The sequence below is a fragment of the Trichomycterus rosablanca genome, chromosome 3 (assembly GCF_030014385.1).
Source record: "Trichomycterus rosablanca isolate fTriRos1 chromosome 3, fTriRos1.hap1, whole genome shotgun sequence".
Lineage (NCBI taxonomy): Eukaryota > Metazoa > Chordata > Actinopteri > Siluriformes > Trichomycteridae > Trichomycterus > Trichomycterus rosablanca.
In genome coordinates, this window is record NC_085990.1 from 55,222,961 (window position 1) to 55,238,750 (window position 15,790).

At 39.0% G+C, this 15,790-nt stretch overlaps 1 protein-coding gene across 1 annotated transcript in view; it reads left to right on the plus strand.

Annotated features, from left to right (window-relative positions):
- LOC134309978 (NACHT, LRR and PYD domains-containing protein 3-like) overlaps window positions 1-15,790 on the plus strand; it is a 259,037-nt gene that overhangs the window by 129,801 nt on the left and 113,446 nt on the right. Inside the window, exons 10-13 of the mRNA XM_062991482.1 lie at window positions 90-263; window positions 1,975-2,148; window positions 6,382-6,555; window positions 6,636-6,809. Of these exons, the coding sequence (XP_062847552.1) occupies window positions 90-263; window positions 1,975-2,148; window positions 6,382-6,555; window positions 6,636-6,809 (696 nt within the window). The remainder of the gene's footprint in view (window positions 1-89; window positions 264-1,974; window positions 2,149-6,381; window positions 6,556-6,635; window positions 6,810-15,790) is intronic.

A 15,790-nucleotide genomic window follows, 5' to 3' on the forward strand; every position in this document is an offset into this window, starting at 1 on the left:
GATACTGACGTGAGATTATAACACACACACACACACACACACACACACACTGAGTCCAGGTATCTGATGTTTCATCTTTTCTTTTTCAGGTTGGCTGGTTGTTTTCTAACAGGTGAAAGTTGTGCAGCTCTGTCCTCAGTTCTCAGTTCAAACTCCTCCAATCTGAGAGATCTGAACCTGAGTGTCAATAACCTGCAGGATTCAGGAGTGAAGCTGCTCTCTGCTGCACTGAAGAATCCACACTGTACACTGGAGATACTGAGGTGAGATTATAACACACACACACACTGTAAACTGGAGATACTGAGGTGAGATTTTAACACACACACACAAACACACACACTGTACACTGAAGATACTGGGGTGAGATTATAACACACACACACACACACACACACTGTAAACTGGAGATACTGAGGTGAGATTATAACACACACACACACACACATACACACACTGTACACTGGAGATACTGAGGTGAGATTATAACACACACACACACACACACACACTGTAAACTGGAGATACTGAGGTGAGATTATAACACACACACACACACATACACACACTGTACACTGGAGATACTGAGGTGAGATTATAACACACACACACACACACACACACACACTGTACACTGGAGATACTGAGGTGAGATTATAACACACACACACACTGTACACTAGAGATACTGAGGTGAGATTATAACACACACACACACTGTACACTGGACATACTTAGGTGAGATTATACACACACACACTGTACACTAGAGATACTGAGGTGAGATTATAACACACACACACACACACACACACACACACACACTGTAAACTGGAGATATTGAGGTGAGATTATAACACACACACACACACACACACACACACACACACTGTAAACTGGAGATATTGAGGTGAGATTATAACACACACACACACACACTGTAAACTGGAGATACTGAGGTGAGATTATAACACACACACACATACACACACTGTACACTGGAGATTCTGAGGTGAGATTTTAACACACACACACACACACACACACACTGTAAACTGGAGATACTGAGGTGAGATTATAACACACACACACACATACACACACTGTAAACTGGAGATACTGAGGTGAGATTATAACACACACACACACTGTAAACTGGAGATACTGAGGTGAGATTATAACACACACACACACACTGTAAACTGGAGATACTGAGGTGAGATTATAACACACAAACACACACTGTAAACTGGAGATACTGAGGTGAGATTATAACACACACACACACACACACTGTAAACTAGAGATACTGAGGTGAGATTATAACACACACACACACACACTGTTAACTGGAGATATTGAGGTGAGATTATAACACACACACACACACACTGTAAACTGGAGATACTGAGGTGAGATTATAACACACACACACACACACACTGTAAACTGGAGATACTGAGGTGAGATTATAACACACACACACACACACTGTAAACTGAAGATACTGAGGTGAGATTATAACACACACACACACACTGTAAACTGGAGATACTGAGGTGAGATTATAACACACACACACACACACACTGTAAACTGGAGATACTGAGGTGAGATTATAACACACACACACACACTGTAAACTGGAGATACTGAGGTGAGATTATAACACACACACACACACACACACTGTAAACTGGAGATACTGAGGTGAGATTATAACACACTCACACACACTGTAAACTGGAGATACTGAGGTGAGATTATAACACACACACACACACACACACTGTAAACTGGAGATACTGAGGTGAGATTATAACACACACACACACACTGTAAACTGGAGATACTGAGGTGAGATTATAACACACACACACACACTGTAAACTAGAGATACTGAGGTGAGATTATAACACACACACACACACGAAGAGAGTCCAGTTATCTGATGTTTCATCTTTTCTTTCTCAGGTTGGCTGGTTGTGATCTAACAGATGAAAGTTGTGCAGCTCTGTCCTCAGTTCTCAGTTCAAACTCCTCCAATCTGAGAGATCTGAACCTGAGTAACAATAACCTGCAGGATTCAGGAGTGAAGCTGCTCTCTGCTGCACTGAAGAATCCACACTGTACACTGGAGATACTGAGGTGAGATTATAACACACACACACACACACACTGTAAACTGGAGATACTGAGGTGAGATTATAACACACACACACACACACACTGTAAACTGGAGATATTGAGGTGAGATTATAACACACACACACACACACTGTACACTGTAAACTGGAGATACTGAGGTGGGATTATAACACACACACACACACACACTGTAAACTGGAGATGCTGAGGTGAGATTATAACACACACACACCCACACACCCACAGACTGTAAACTGGAGATATTGAGGTGAGATTATAACATACACTCACACACACACTGTAAACTGGAGATACTGAGGTGAGATTATAATACACACACACACACACACACACTGTACACTGGAGATATTGAGGTGAGATTATAACACACACACACACTGTAAACTGGAGATACTGAGGTGAGATTTTAAAACACACACACACACACACACACTGTACACTGGAGATACTGAGGTGAGATTATAACACACACACACACACACACACACACACACACACACACTGTACACTGGAGATACTGAGGTGAGATTATAATTTACACACACACACTGTACACTAGAGATACTGAGGTGAGATTATAACACACACACACACACACACACACACACACTGTAAACTGGAGATACTGAGGTGAGATTATAACACACACTCACACACACACACTGTACACTGGAGATACTGAGGTGAGATTATACCACACACACACACACACTGTACACTAGAGATACTGAGGTGAGATTATAACACACACACACACACACTACACTGGAGATACTGAGGTGAGATTATAACACACACACACACACTGTACACTGGAGATACTGAGGTGAGATTATAACACACACACTGTACACTAGATATACTGAGGTGAGATTATAACACACACACACACACACTACACTGGAGATACTGAGGTGAGATTATAACACACACACACACTGTACACTGGAGATACTGAGGTGAGATTATAACACACACACACTGTAAACTGGAGATGCTGAGGTGAGATTATAACACACACACACTGTAATCTGGAGATACTGAGGTGAGATTATAACACACATACACACACTGTAAACTGGATATACTGAGATGAGATTATTACACACACACACACACACTGTAAACTGGAGATACTGAGGTGAGATTATAACACACACACACACACTGTACACTGGAGATACTGAGGTGAGATTATAACACACACACACACACACACTGTAAACTGGAGATACTGAGGTGAGATTAAAACACACACACACACACACACACACTGTAAACTGGAGATACTGAGTTGAGATTATAACACACACACACACTGTACACTAGAGATACTGAGGGGAGATTATAACACACACACACACACACACTGTAAACTGGAGATACTGAGGGGAGAATATAACACACACACACACACACTGTACACTAGAGATACTGAGGTGAGATTATAACACACACACACACACTGTAGACTGGAGATACTGAGGTGAGATTATAACACACACACACACACACTGTAAACTGGAGATACTGACGTGAGATTATAACACACACACACACACACTGTAAACTGGAGATACTGAGGTGAGATTATAACACACACACACACACACACACACACACTGTACACTAGAGATACTGAGTTGAGATTATAACACACACACACACACACACACACTGTACACTAGAGATACTGAGGTGAGATTATAACACACACACACACACACTGTAAACTGGAGATACTGAGGTGAGATTATAACACACACACACACACACACACACTACACTGGAGATACTGAGGTGAGATTATAACACACACACACACACACTACACTGGAGATACTGAGGTGAGATTACAACACACACACACACACTGTAAACTGGAGATACTGAGGTGAGATTATAACACACACACACACACTGTAAACTGGAGATACTGAGGTGAGAACACACACACACACACACTGTAAACTGGAGATGCTGAGGTGAGATTATAACACACACACACACACACACACACACTGTACACTAGAGATACTGAGGTGAGATTATAACACACACACATACACACACACACACACACTGTAAACTGGAGATACTGAGGTGAGAACACACACACACACACACTGTACACTAGAGATACTGAGGTGAGATTATAACACACACACACACACACACACACTACACTGGAGATACTGAGGTGAGATTATAACACACACACACACACACTACACTGGAGATACTGAGGTGAGATTACAACACACACACACACACTGTAAACTGGAGATACTGAGGTGAGATTATAACACACACACACACACACTGTAAACTGGAGATACTGAGGTGAGAACACACACACACACACACTGTAAACTGGAGATGCTGAGGTGAGATTATAACACACACACACACACACACACACACTGTACACTAGAGATACTGAGGTGAGATTATAACACACACACATACACACACACACACACACTGTAAACTGGAGATACTGAGGTGAGAACACACACACACACACACTGTACACTAGAGATACTGAGGTGAGATTATAACACACACACACTGTACACTGGAGATACTGAGGTGAGATTATAACACACACACACACACACTGTACACTGTATATAATGAGGTGAGATTATAACACACACACACTACACTGGAGATACTGAGGTGAGATTTTAACACACACACACACACACACACACTGTACACTGGAGATTCTTTGGTGAGAGTATAACACACACACACACACACACGAGGTACTGTTGATCAATTGTTAGGTGTCGTCTTGGTCTAATGATAAAATGTGAACAGCATGATGAGGAGGACGGTTTAAATATCAGGTTAAAGACTTTTAACATCGCCAGGTGAAATTTGGAGCTGCTGTGTTTGATCATTTCATTGAGGATCCCGTCAGGTCCTGATGATTTCTTTGTTTTTAGTTTTTTACTGTTGCTCAGTAATGAGAGAGTCTAGAGGATTCTGGTGGTTTTTAACAGCACGTTCCAGTTCCTCTAATTTACTAATAATTTGATTTTGTTCAGGATTTGAATCTAATTCTACATTTTTAAAGAGTGATTGGAAATGGGTTGTCCAGATATCCCCATCCTGAATGGCCAATTCTTCCTGTTCTCTATGTTTTAATTTGTTCCAATTGTCCCAGAATTGATGTGTGTTGATTGATTGTTCAATAATTGTTAGTTGTTTTTGGGTGTACTGAGCTTTTTTGGTTCTGAGTGTACGTTTATATTGTTTGAGGGTTTCACAGTAAAGAAGTCGTGTGTTACTGTTGTTTGGATCTCTGTGTTTTTGGTTTGATATTTTACGGAGTTCTGTTCTTAGGATTTGACAATCTTTGTCGAACCAGCTGTCATCTTTTATAGATTTAGGTTTGGATTTAGATTTAATTTTTAATTGAGCTTTATTTGCTATATTTTTAAAGATCTGATTAATATTTTGGACTGCCTGATTTTTTTGTTTCTGTTGTTTCTGTGGTTTAGGGTGGAATTAGTATTAAGAATTTGGTTGTTATTGATGAATCTGTTTCCCTGATCATTTATAATACCAGGTTGGGTTCCTGTTCTGGCGTTCAGGTCTCCACAGACGAGCACGTTTCCCTGGGCTTGGAAATGGCAGGTCTCTCTCTCCAGCTCTGAGAAGATGTCTTCAGAGTAGTATGGAGATTCTGACGGAGGAATATAAATGGCACAGAGAAACAGATCCTTCTGTGATGATAGTATAGTTTTGTTTATTCTCAGCAATATGTGGTTTATTAGCATGTGTAGGTGTGATTTGTTCCAGATTATGAGACCTCCTGAGTCTCTGCCAAGTTTTTGGGATGGTAGTATGATTTCTCTGTAATCACGGGGACAGTGAGTGACCGTATCAGCCTCACACCATGTTTCCTGTAGAATGATGATGTCAAGGTTTTTAATGTGTGTGTAGAAATCAGTGTGTACGCTTTTTAATCCAAAGGCTGATGAGCTCAGACCTTGGATGTTCCAATAAGCAACAGTACGTGACATTGTGCAGTTGCAGTGTATAGTGTTTAAACACACACACACACACACACACCCACACACACCCACACACTGTAAACTGGAGATACTGAGGTGAGATTATAACACACACACACACACACACACACACACACACACACACTGGTTCCAATAATCTGATGTTTCATCTTTTCTTTCTCAGGTTGGCTGGTTGTGATCTAACAGATGAAAGTTGTGCAGCTCTGTCCTCAGTTCTCAGTTCAAACTCCAACAATCTGAGAGATCTGAACCTGAGTTACAATAAGCTGCAGGATTCAGGAGTGAAGCTGCTCTCTGCTGCACTGAAGAATCCACACTGTACACTGGAGATACTGAGGTGAGATTATAACACACACACACACACACACACACACACACTGGTTCCAATAATCTGATGTTTCATCTTTTCTTTCTCAGGTTGGCTGGTTGTGATCTAACAGGTGAAAGTTGTGCAGCTCTGTCCTCAGTTCTCAGTTCAAACTCCAACAATCTGAGAGATCTGAACCTGAGTAACAATAAGCTGCAGGATTCAGGAGTGAAGCTGCTCTCTGCTGCACTGAAGAATCCACACTGTACACTGGAGATACTGAGGTGAGATTATAACACACACACACACACACACACTGTACACTGGAGATACTGTGGTGAGATTATAACACACACACACACACACACACTGTACACTGGAGATACTGAGGTGAGATTATAACACACACACACACACACTGTACACTGGAGATACTGAGGTGAGATTATAACACACACACACACACACACACACTGTAAACTGGAGATACTGATGTGAGATTATAACACACACACACACACACACACACTGTACACTGGAGATACTGTGGTGAGATTATAACACACACACACACACACTGTAAACTGGAGATACTGATGTGAGATTATAACACACACACACACACACACTGTACACTGGAGATACTGGGGTGAGATTATAACACACACACACACACACTGTACACTGGAGATACTGAGGTGAGATTATAACACACACACACACACACACACACTGTAAACTGGAGATACTGATGTGAGATTATAACACACACTCAAACTCAAAAAGCTTTATTGGCATGACAGATAAGGACATTTGTATTGCCAAAGCAAGTTACAGAGAAATAATAAAAATAACAATAAGAACAAATATATGCAAAATAATAACAATAAAAATTATAATATTTACAATAATGAGGTAGTAAATGAGATGTGAGTGTGTGATGAGATGTAACTGTGATTAGTTCTTGTGTGTGTGTGTGTGTGTGTGTGTGTGTGAGATGTAATTGTGATGAAGTGTGTGTGTGTGTGTGTGTGTGCATGTGTGATGAGATGTAACTGTGAGGAGTTCTTGTGTGTGTGTGTGTGTGTGTGTGTGTGTGTGTGTATGTGAGATGTAATTGTGATGAGGTGTGTGTGTGTGTGTGTTCGCAAAGCCTGTTTACACACCAATAAGGTGGGGACTTGTAACATGGTGGGGATCTAAAATCGAGTCCCCACAAAACTAAGCATTGTAACATGTATATCTGAGTGAGAATGACCCTCCCACCAAATTTCTGAGTAGTCCCCAAAATTGACACATACATGGGAATAGTGTGTGTGAGTGTGTGTGGGATTTTGACTCAGATGTGTACACGCCCCCTCTGGCCAAAGACTGTAAACAAATCTCGCTTACACACTTGATGACGTAGTACAGCAATTCTTAACTCCGATTGGTTGAAACGGTGCAGATTATCCTAAACTCTGATTGGTTGAAGTGGTAAAAATGACTTGGACTTCTTATTAGGAAACTTGTTGCGGCTTTAATTCAGTAAATTAGCATAGCACCCGAATATAATGTGAGTTAACTTTCTACATTCAATGAAATGTTATAAATGTTATTAAATAAACTGTGTTAAAGAAAAAACTCCTTATAGTTCTGTAATCTTAAAATTATTGTTTTCAAAACAATATTTTAACTAGTTAGCTAATTAGCTAGTGATAGTTCGGTAGCAATTATTCTACCTTGTTAGCTAGCTCTGACCTGTGAAACACATTGATTCCTTTAAGGTGAGCAGAACAAATTATAAACCTAAATAAGACTTAGTCTTGATGAAAGAATTGGTTATTTTATTGCGCTTTTCATCCCTAAATAAGGCCGGGGAGCGTTTACAATGTCGGACTTCACTAAAGTTTATACTAGAATATAGAGAACAGCGGATTAATTCAGAGGAAAGTAAAAGAAGACGAATTTACCACAACAAAGGATTTATGTTCGACTTCATCTGGCACAGAAAATTCTACACGTAAGTATGCATTTATAATTCTTTTATTCATGTTTATGGTCTACATGGTTTCAGGTGTTACGTTTTTAAATGTCCGGAAAGTTCTTTAAATCGCTGCGCTTCTCTAACAGACAGTTTAAGAAGAAAATTAAATGATTTTAAACCTGTAACTCATTTACAGTGTGAGAAATCTAACTTATTTATCGCAGTATAGGTGTTTTACAGCGCGATGTTTACAGGTGATTCACCGAATCTCTGTTTTTATAAAAAATTTATGATTTGGTTAGCCTTTATTATGTGACTTTTTAGTCTTGTTGAGTATTTTTGTATAATTTTTGTATAAATGTATAATTTTTGTATAATTTTTGTATAATTTTTAATTGTACAATAATTGTATAATTTTTGTATAAATATATAATCAGGCTCTCACAAATACTTTTGAGGTCCTTGCTCCTGTTAAAACTAGGGTTGTCCCCGCCTCTCACTCCTCTCCCTGGTATACTCCTGAGCGTCGAACCTTAAAAACCCAGGGCCGCCGGCTTGAATGTCTGTTTAAAAAAACGTCGCTGCAGGTTCATGCCTTGGCACTCACGGACCACTTGGCCAATTATAAAGCGGCTTTAAATGCTGCCTGATCTAGCTACCTTACTTCTGAGTTTAAAAAAGCTGGCAATAACTCATCTAGACTTTTTTTCTATTGTTAATAAGATTCTGTGTCCCCCATCCAACTCTGTCACTGCGTCGTCGGATCTCTGTAACTCTTTTCTCACTTTCTTTCAAGATAAAGTGTCGGGCATATATAGTGAACTCTCTACTTCGGAATCTGTCTCCACAATATCTGGTTCTTGCATTTCTCCTTCCTCTTGCTCATTTCCGTGCTTCTCCACTGTTGACGCTGGAACCATTGAGAGAATTATATCTACATCGAAATCTGCCACCTCTTTCCTCGACCCTGCTCCTACTGCCCTTCTCAAACTCTGCTGTTCTACTTTATCTGTTCCCATCTCCCACATTGTCAATCTGTCACTTAGCTCTGGATTGGTTCCTGGTGGCTTGAAACTTGCTGCTGTCACCCCTGTCATCAAGAAACCCGGTTTAGACCAGTCCATACTCAGCAATTTTAGGCCCATTTCCAACCTTCCATTCCTCGCTAAAATTCTAGAAAGAGTTGTAGCCTCCCAGCTGCTCGACTACCTTGATGCTAATAATTTATCTGAAATCTTTCAGTCAGGTTTCCGTTCTAAACATAGTACTGAAACTGCCCTACCCGTGTTACAAATGATCTTCTCGCCTCGGACAACGGTCTTGTCTCTATCCTCCTTCTACTTGATCTCTCATCAGCATTCGACACAATTAATCATAACATTCTCTTGGCACGCCTGTCTGAGATTGGTCTCATAGACACAGCTCTCTCCTGGTTTAAATCATATCTCACCGGCAGGTGTCAATTTGTTTGTATTGGTCACCATTCATCTGCTACCGTTCCGGTTCTACAAGGTGTTCCTCAAGGATCGGTCCTTGGACCCCTCCTCTTCACCATCTACGTACATGCTCCCTCTTGGCCCCCTTGTACGCCAGTTTGGTCTGAGCTTTCATTGCTTTGCTGACGATACTCAGCTATATATCAGCTTCAAACCCTCTGACCCCGTGCCTCCCCCCTCGCTTACCAGTTGCATACAAAAGTTACATTCCTGGCTTCATAATAATTACTTAATGCTTAATGCTCACAAAACTGAGTTTCTTTTTATTTCGCCCGAAATCTGCTGTCTCTACTCTCTCAGATGTGACTCTTAATATTGGTTCCACTGTCATCTGTTCCTCAAATTGTGCTCGTAATATTGGTGTCCTCTTCGATTCGCACCCATACTTATGACTCTCACCTAGCATCGGTTTCCAAATCCGCCTATTTTCACTTGCGCAATATCTCTCGCCTACGCCCTTTGCTTTCACAAGACTCTGCTGAGACTCTGGTTCATGCACTAGTCACCTCCCGGCTTGACTACTGCAATTCAATTTTATATGGGCTACCTGCCAAAACCCTCCGCCCTCTCCAACGTTTCCAAAATGCTGCTGCTCGGATCCTGACATTTTCCAAAAAATATGACCATATTACACCTGTTTTGGCTAAACTGCACTGGTTACCCACCTCTTTGAGAATTAAATATAAAATAGTTCTACTTACATTTAAAGCGCTACATGGCCTGGCCCCGGTATATTTAGCTGACTTACTAACTTATCACTCTTCCTGCCGCAATCTTAGGTCCTCTGCCTCCGACTTATTGGCTGTACCCAGGTTCAAGCGGGCTTCTATGGGTGGCCGTTCATTCACCTGTGCTGCCCCTCGCCTCTGGAATTCCCTTCCTCCTACTCTCCGCTCTGCCTCCTCCCTCACAATTTTCAAATCTTTGCTTAAAACACTTCTCTTTACTGAGCATTTTTCATAGTTTTTTTTTTTTTTTGTATTGATTGTATTGTATTGTAAAGTGTTGTAAAGCGTCCTTGAGCATGGATAAAGGCGCTATATAAGTACAACTTATTATTATTATTATTATTATTATTGTATAGCTGTGTATATGTGTATATTTTAAACTGTGGTGCCTTCTTAGAAAAGTGGTGGCTGCTATATCTAAAAGGATCACAGATATAGGTCACTGTTTTAATTTAATTTTCATGGAATGTCCAACAAACAAGGTCAGGTGTACAGATACTTTCCGCTTTATAGTTTGGTATTAGTCAGTCATGTGGCAACAGTCCAGTGCATACAGGTGTTTCTATAAAAGTGATTCAGCAGTTGAAACATGAAACATACCTACATAGCTTTAAATTTAGTACCATTTTGATTCTCCAGCTCTGTTTGCCATGCATGTCCTAAGTTGTGTTATACAGGAGATTTACACTGTGCTTTCTAGTTATTCTTTAGTTTACTTATTTCTATTTAACAAACTATTGTGCTCCTTAACTAAATGCATGATCATCTTTAGTAATTCTGTAGCGTTTAGAAGAATTTAAATTATTTATATAATGTTTATTTTTATTCTTAATTAGTTCTTAATTGTACAACTAAAATAAAATTTTCTGTCACTTAATAACTGTCTGTTTGTTCAACTTCAGTATTGATGCTGCAAGGGATGATGGCATTCTTGGCAGACTGGTTAACGATGACCACATTAACCCCAACTGCAAAATAATGAGAATCATTGTGGAAGGAAGACCCCATTTGTGCCTTTTTGCTTTACGAGACACACCACCCGGAGAGGAGATCACATATAATTATGGAGATGCTGATTGTCCCCTGTAAAGTAAGGGTGTTACTTCTTGTAACAATAGTGAATATTTAGATGCAAAATGGTGAATGTAGTTTTAGCACATCACTTAGGTCATGTAAATTGAACATTGGGATTATTAAACAATATACTGAGTTTATGTATGTATGTCTTGGGATAATCATAGCAGTGTCAGTTATTTACTACATGGCACTGCATGGCACATACTACATGATGTTTTACTACCAGGTTTTCCCTTATTCTTTTCAGTTTATTAGTGACTGTTTTGCTTATTTCAGGTGACAAAAAGTGGCGTGGAAGTCAACACTGAGTGTCTGGAGCCAGAACGTGCATCTCAGGATAATTCCTATTGCACCCAGCACTTACAGGATGAGCCAACTTTCTCCAAAAAGGTACCAACATGCTTTTTACATGTATTTTTAACATGGTAAACGTCAGGTCCCCACAATGTGGTATGAATTTGTGTTTGCACATTTTCACATGACTGTATGTATGTGTGTTTATATATAAATAGCAGCCCAACATCATTAACCTGATAAATCAATGTTTTTAGTAGAAGTGATATTTCTACATAGCAAAAAATTTACTCAAAAGTGTAGTAGAGTAATGAAAACAAAACAAACCCAACAATTAGGCTCATTCTGAGTAATCAAAGCATTGATTGAAAGGGGCTTGTTTAAAATAATAGCAGTGAGGAGTTCAATTGGTGAAGTCATTCATTCTGCAGAAGAACGGGTGTCAATTTTGGCCCTTATTTAAGGTAGGAGGGGGGCAAATGTTGCAGATGTTGGTCATAGCGCATTTTCTTCTGAAATACTGGGTAAAATGGGTTGTTCCAGACATTGTTCTGATGAACAGTGTACTTTGATTAAAAAGTTGATTGTAGATGAAAAAACATACAGAGAAGTGCAGCAAATTATTGGCTGCTCAGCTAAAATGATCTCAAATGCCTTGAAGTGACAACCAAAACCTGAAAGATGCAGAAGGAAGTGTGGAACTACTGTTCGAAAGGATCGAAGAATAGCCAGAATGGCAAAGGCTCAGCCAATGATCACCTCCAGAAAGATCAAGGGAAATCTGAAGTTACCAGTGAGTACAGATAAGTGAAGCCGATTTACCAGCAAGAACAGTGCATTTGCATTTATGGAAATAAAAGTTATTATAATGATTTTGTGCTTTAATCACTTTTTTATAATCACTGCTATTTTTTTGAACACCACTGTACATACAGTACATAAGTCATGTGAAAAAGTTAGGACACCTGGCCAGTGATAGCTCAGTGGCTAAGGTACTGGACTAGTAAACAGAAGGTTGCCGGTTCAAGCCCTGCCACCACCAAGTTGCCACTGTTGGGTCCTTGAGCAAGGCCCTTAACCCTCAATTGCTCATCGTGTCCCGCTCATTGTGTAAGTCGCTTTGGATAAAAGCGTCTGCTAAATGCTGAAAATGTAATGTAAATGTAACAACTTTTGTCTTTTTGACATATTTAAACAAATGGACCTTTGAGCTTCAATTGAACAGCATTGAGAGATGGAGCTTATTTTGTAAAATGTAATGAACAAAAATGGAAATTGATTGTGAGGAAAAAGTTAAGACACACTATGTTGTAATAGCTGGTATTTCCTCTGGAAATAATCTCAATTAGATGTTTCCTATAACCATCTACCATCTCTGACATCGACTGGGAGGAAGTTTTTCCCTCCGTGCAGAATTTCTTCAGCTGTGTGAGGTTTGAGGGGTTTCTTGCATGCACAGCTGATTTCAAGTCATTTAAATTTTTGGCATTTACCTTAGTAACCCATAGTAAACATTACCTTACTCTAGTTTAAGTAAAACAACAGTACAACAACACATCTGCTAAAGCCCTGTTAAAACCAAAATATTTTTTTAAAGAAATGAATAAGAGCGTTGGTAAGTAAGTACAAGTCAGATTAAGAGTTTAGTAAAGATGTGATGACGGTTTTTAATAGTTTTTTAAAGACAGCAAGAAACTCAGATGTTCGGACAGACAGAGGAAGTTCATTCCACCACTTGGGTGACAGTACAGAGAAGAGCCTTGATGCTTGTCTTCTTCTAGTCCTGGGTGGAGGATCAAGTCGAGCGAGACTAGTGGCTCGGAGGTTGCGCAGTACAGAGCCGGGTTTGATTAGTCCAGGGGTCACCAACCTTTTCGAGACCGAGAGCTACTTCAAGGCTACTGAATAATACGAAGGGCTACTTGGTGATACAAACTTCCTGAATAACATAAAGTTGCATGGTTCACCTTTAATGATAATATTATTATTATTATTATCAATATTCATATATATGAAGAGAGATGTCTGATCATATGATAATGTTAATAATTCCTCAGAATAATTATTAACAATGATTTACCATGGTAGAAAACATATATTTCAACATGTAACATTATTTATCTCTATTAATCTAAATCTGTCAGAGCAGAGTCACATCTTTAATATTTTTGTAAATATCTTTCTTGACAGTTTTGTATGAATTAGCACATCTGTAGCATTTTGATCAAAATCACAATTTTTTTTTTTTACAAATGATCATCACACTTATTATGGATTGGTAAGGAAGACTGATTGTATATAAAAATGCTTAAAAAATTTATTCATCTCCATTATAAATTTGTGACAAATTTTTTCATACTTTATTGATACTTTAAAATTATTGGAAAATAAATACAAACGTTATTTAAAAAAAAATATGGTTTGTAGTATTTAATGTGTTTGTATAAAAATAGTTTGACATAAATCCATCAATACATTACAAGACTTTAATGGATGTATTTGTCTGTAATAAATGAAGAGTAAACGTCTCCTACGTGTTTCTGTTAGTTTGATGACGCTCCCTAACTCGTTAGCTGAAGTGAAAGCTTGATCAGCAGTTTCATTATAACCTTTCTGTAAATAAATACATGTAATATTAAAATTATCGTAAAATAGTTTTTGTAGTATGTTGCCCAAATGTATCTGTGTAAGAAATCATAAAAAAGTGAGTGTTGGGTGTTTTTTCAACAATTTATATAGATCGAAATGATCGAATGTCAAACGAATGTTGAATATTAAACTAACTTTACCGCAGTCAAATACTGTCCTGTTTATACTTATCACTATAGTATTTACTATAATATACCTTTACAACATTTTAGAACAAATCATGTTTATTATCAGTTATGTACGATTTAAAAAAAAATCTGTAGGGAAGGTTTAGTGACACGCACTGAAGCGTCTCTCCACATTCCTCCCAATCATTGTGAAAATATGAAGTTCTCTTTTGCTTTTCTTGTGTTTTTTATTATTATTTTTTCAGGGTAAAACGCGCATCTCGCTCCGCATCGCAGCTGCGCATGCGTAGCTCGCTTGTCTCAGCGTTATGCGCACGTTTTAAAAACTCCGCACTCCGAGATCAGAGCTCAAATAAACATCAAACAGTTTTGTTTTTTAAATGTTATATTCACTATTGTCATTTTCAAATCTACATCAATGCAAATGTTATTAATTTAAAAAGAACAGCAACACAAATATACGTATATTTTTAGACGGAGCCCTATAGTCCCTATAGTGCTATTTTGGAACATGCCCTGCGGGCGACTCACGTGGTCCCTGCGGGCGGGCACCGTGTTGGTGACCCCTGGATTAGACCATCCCACAGCATCTCAGTAGGATTAAGATCCGGGCTTTGACTTTGACTTTAGCCATTCCAGAACTCTCCATTATTTAAACTGGAAAGTTTTGAGCATACCTGTCAAGTTTTGGATTTAAAAATAAGGGAAATTTTCCGCTGCGCGCTGAACCGAGGTTCAGTATCCCTTACATTTTAAGACAGGTTTACAAGAAATCTAAAATAACCACCTGTGAACCACTTACAAACTACAATTAGATGATCAGAATCTGATAGGCCTACCTTTGTTGACACTGAAATGCTGTGGACATTCCTACATATGTAATTCTTATAATACAGCCTAAATGAAAACACAGTTACAAACCTTACA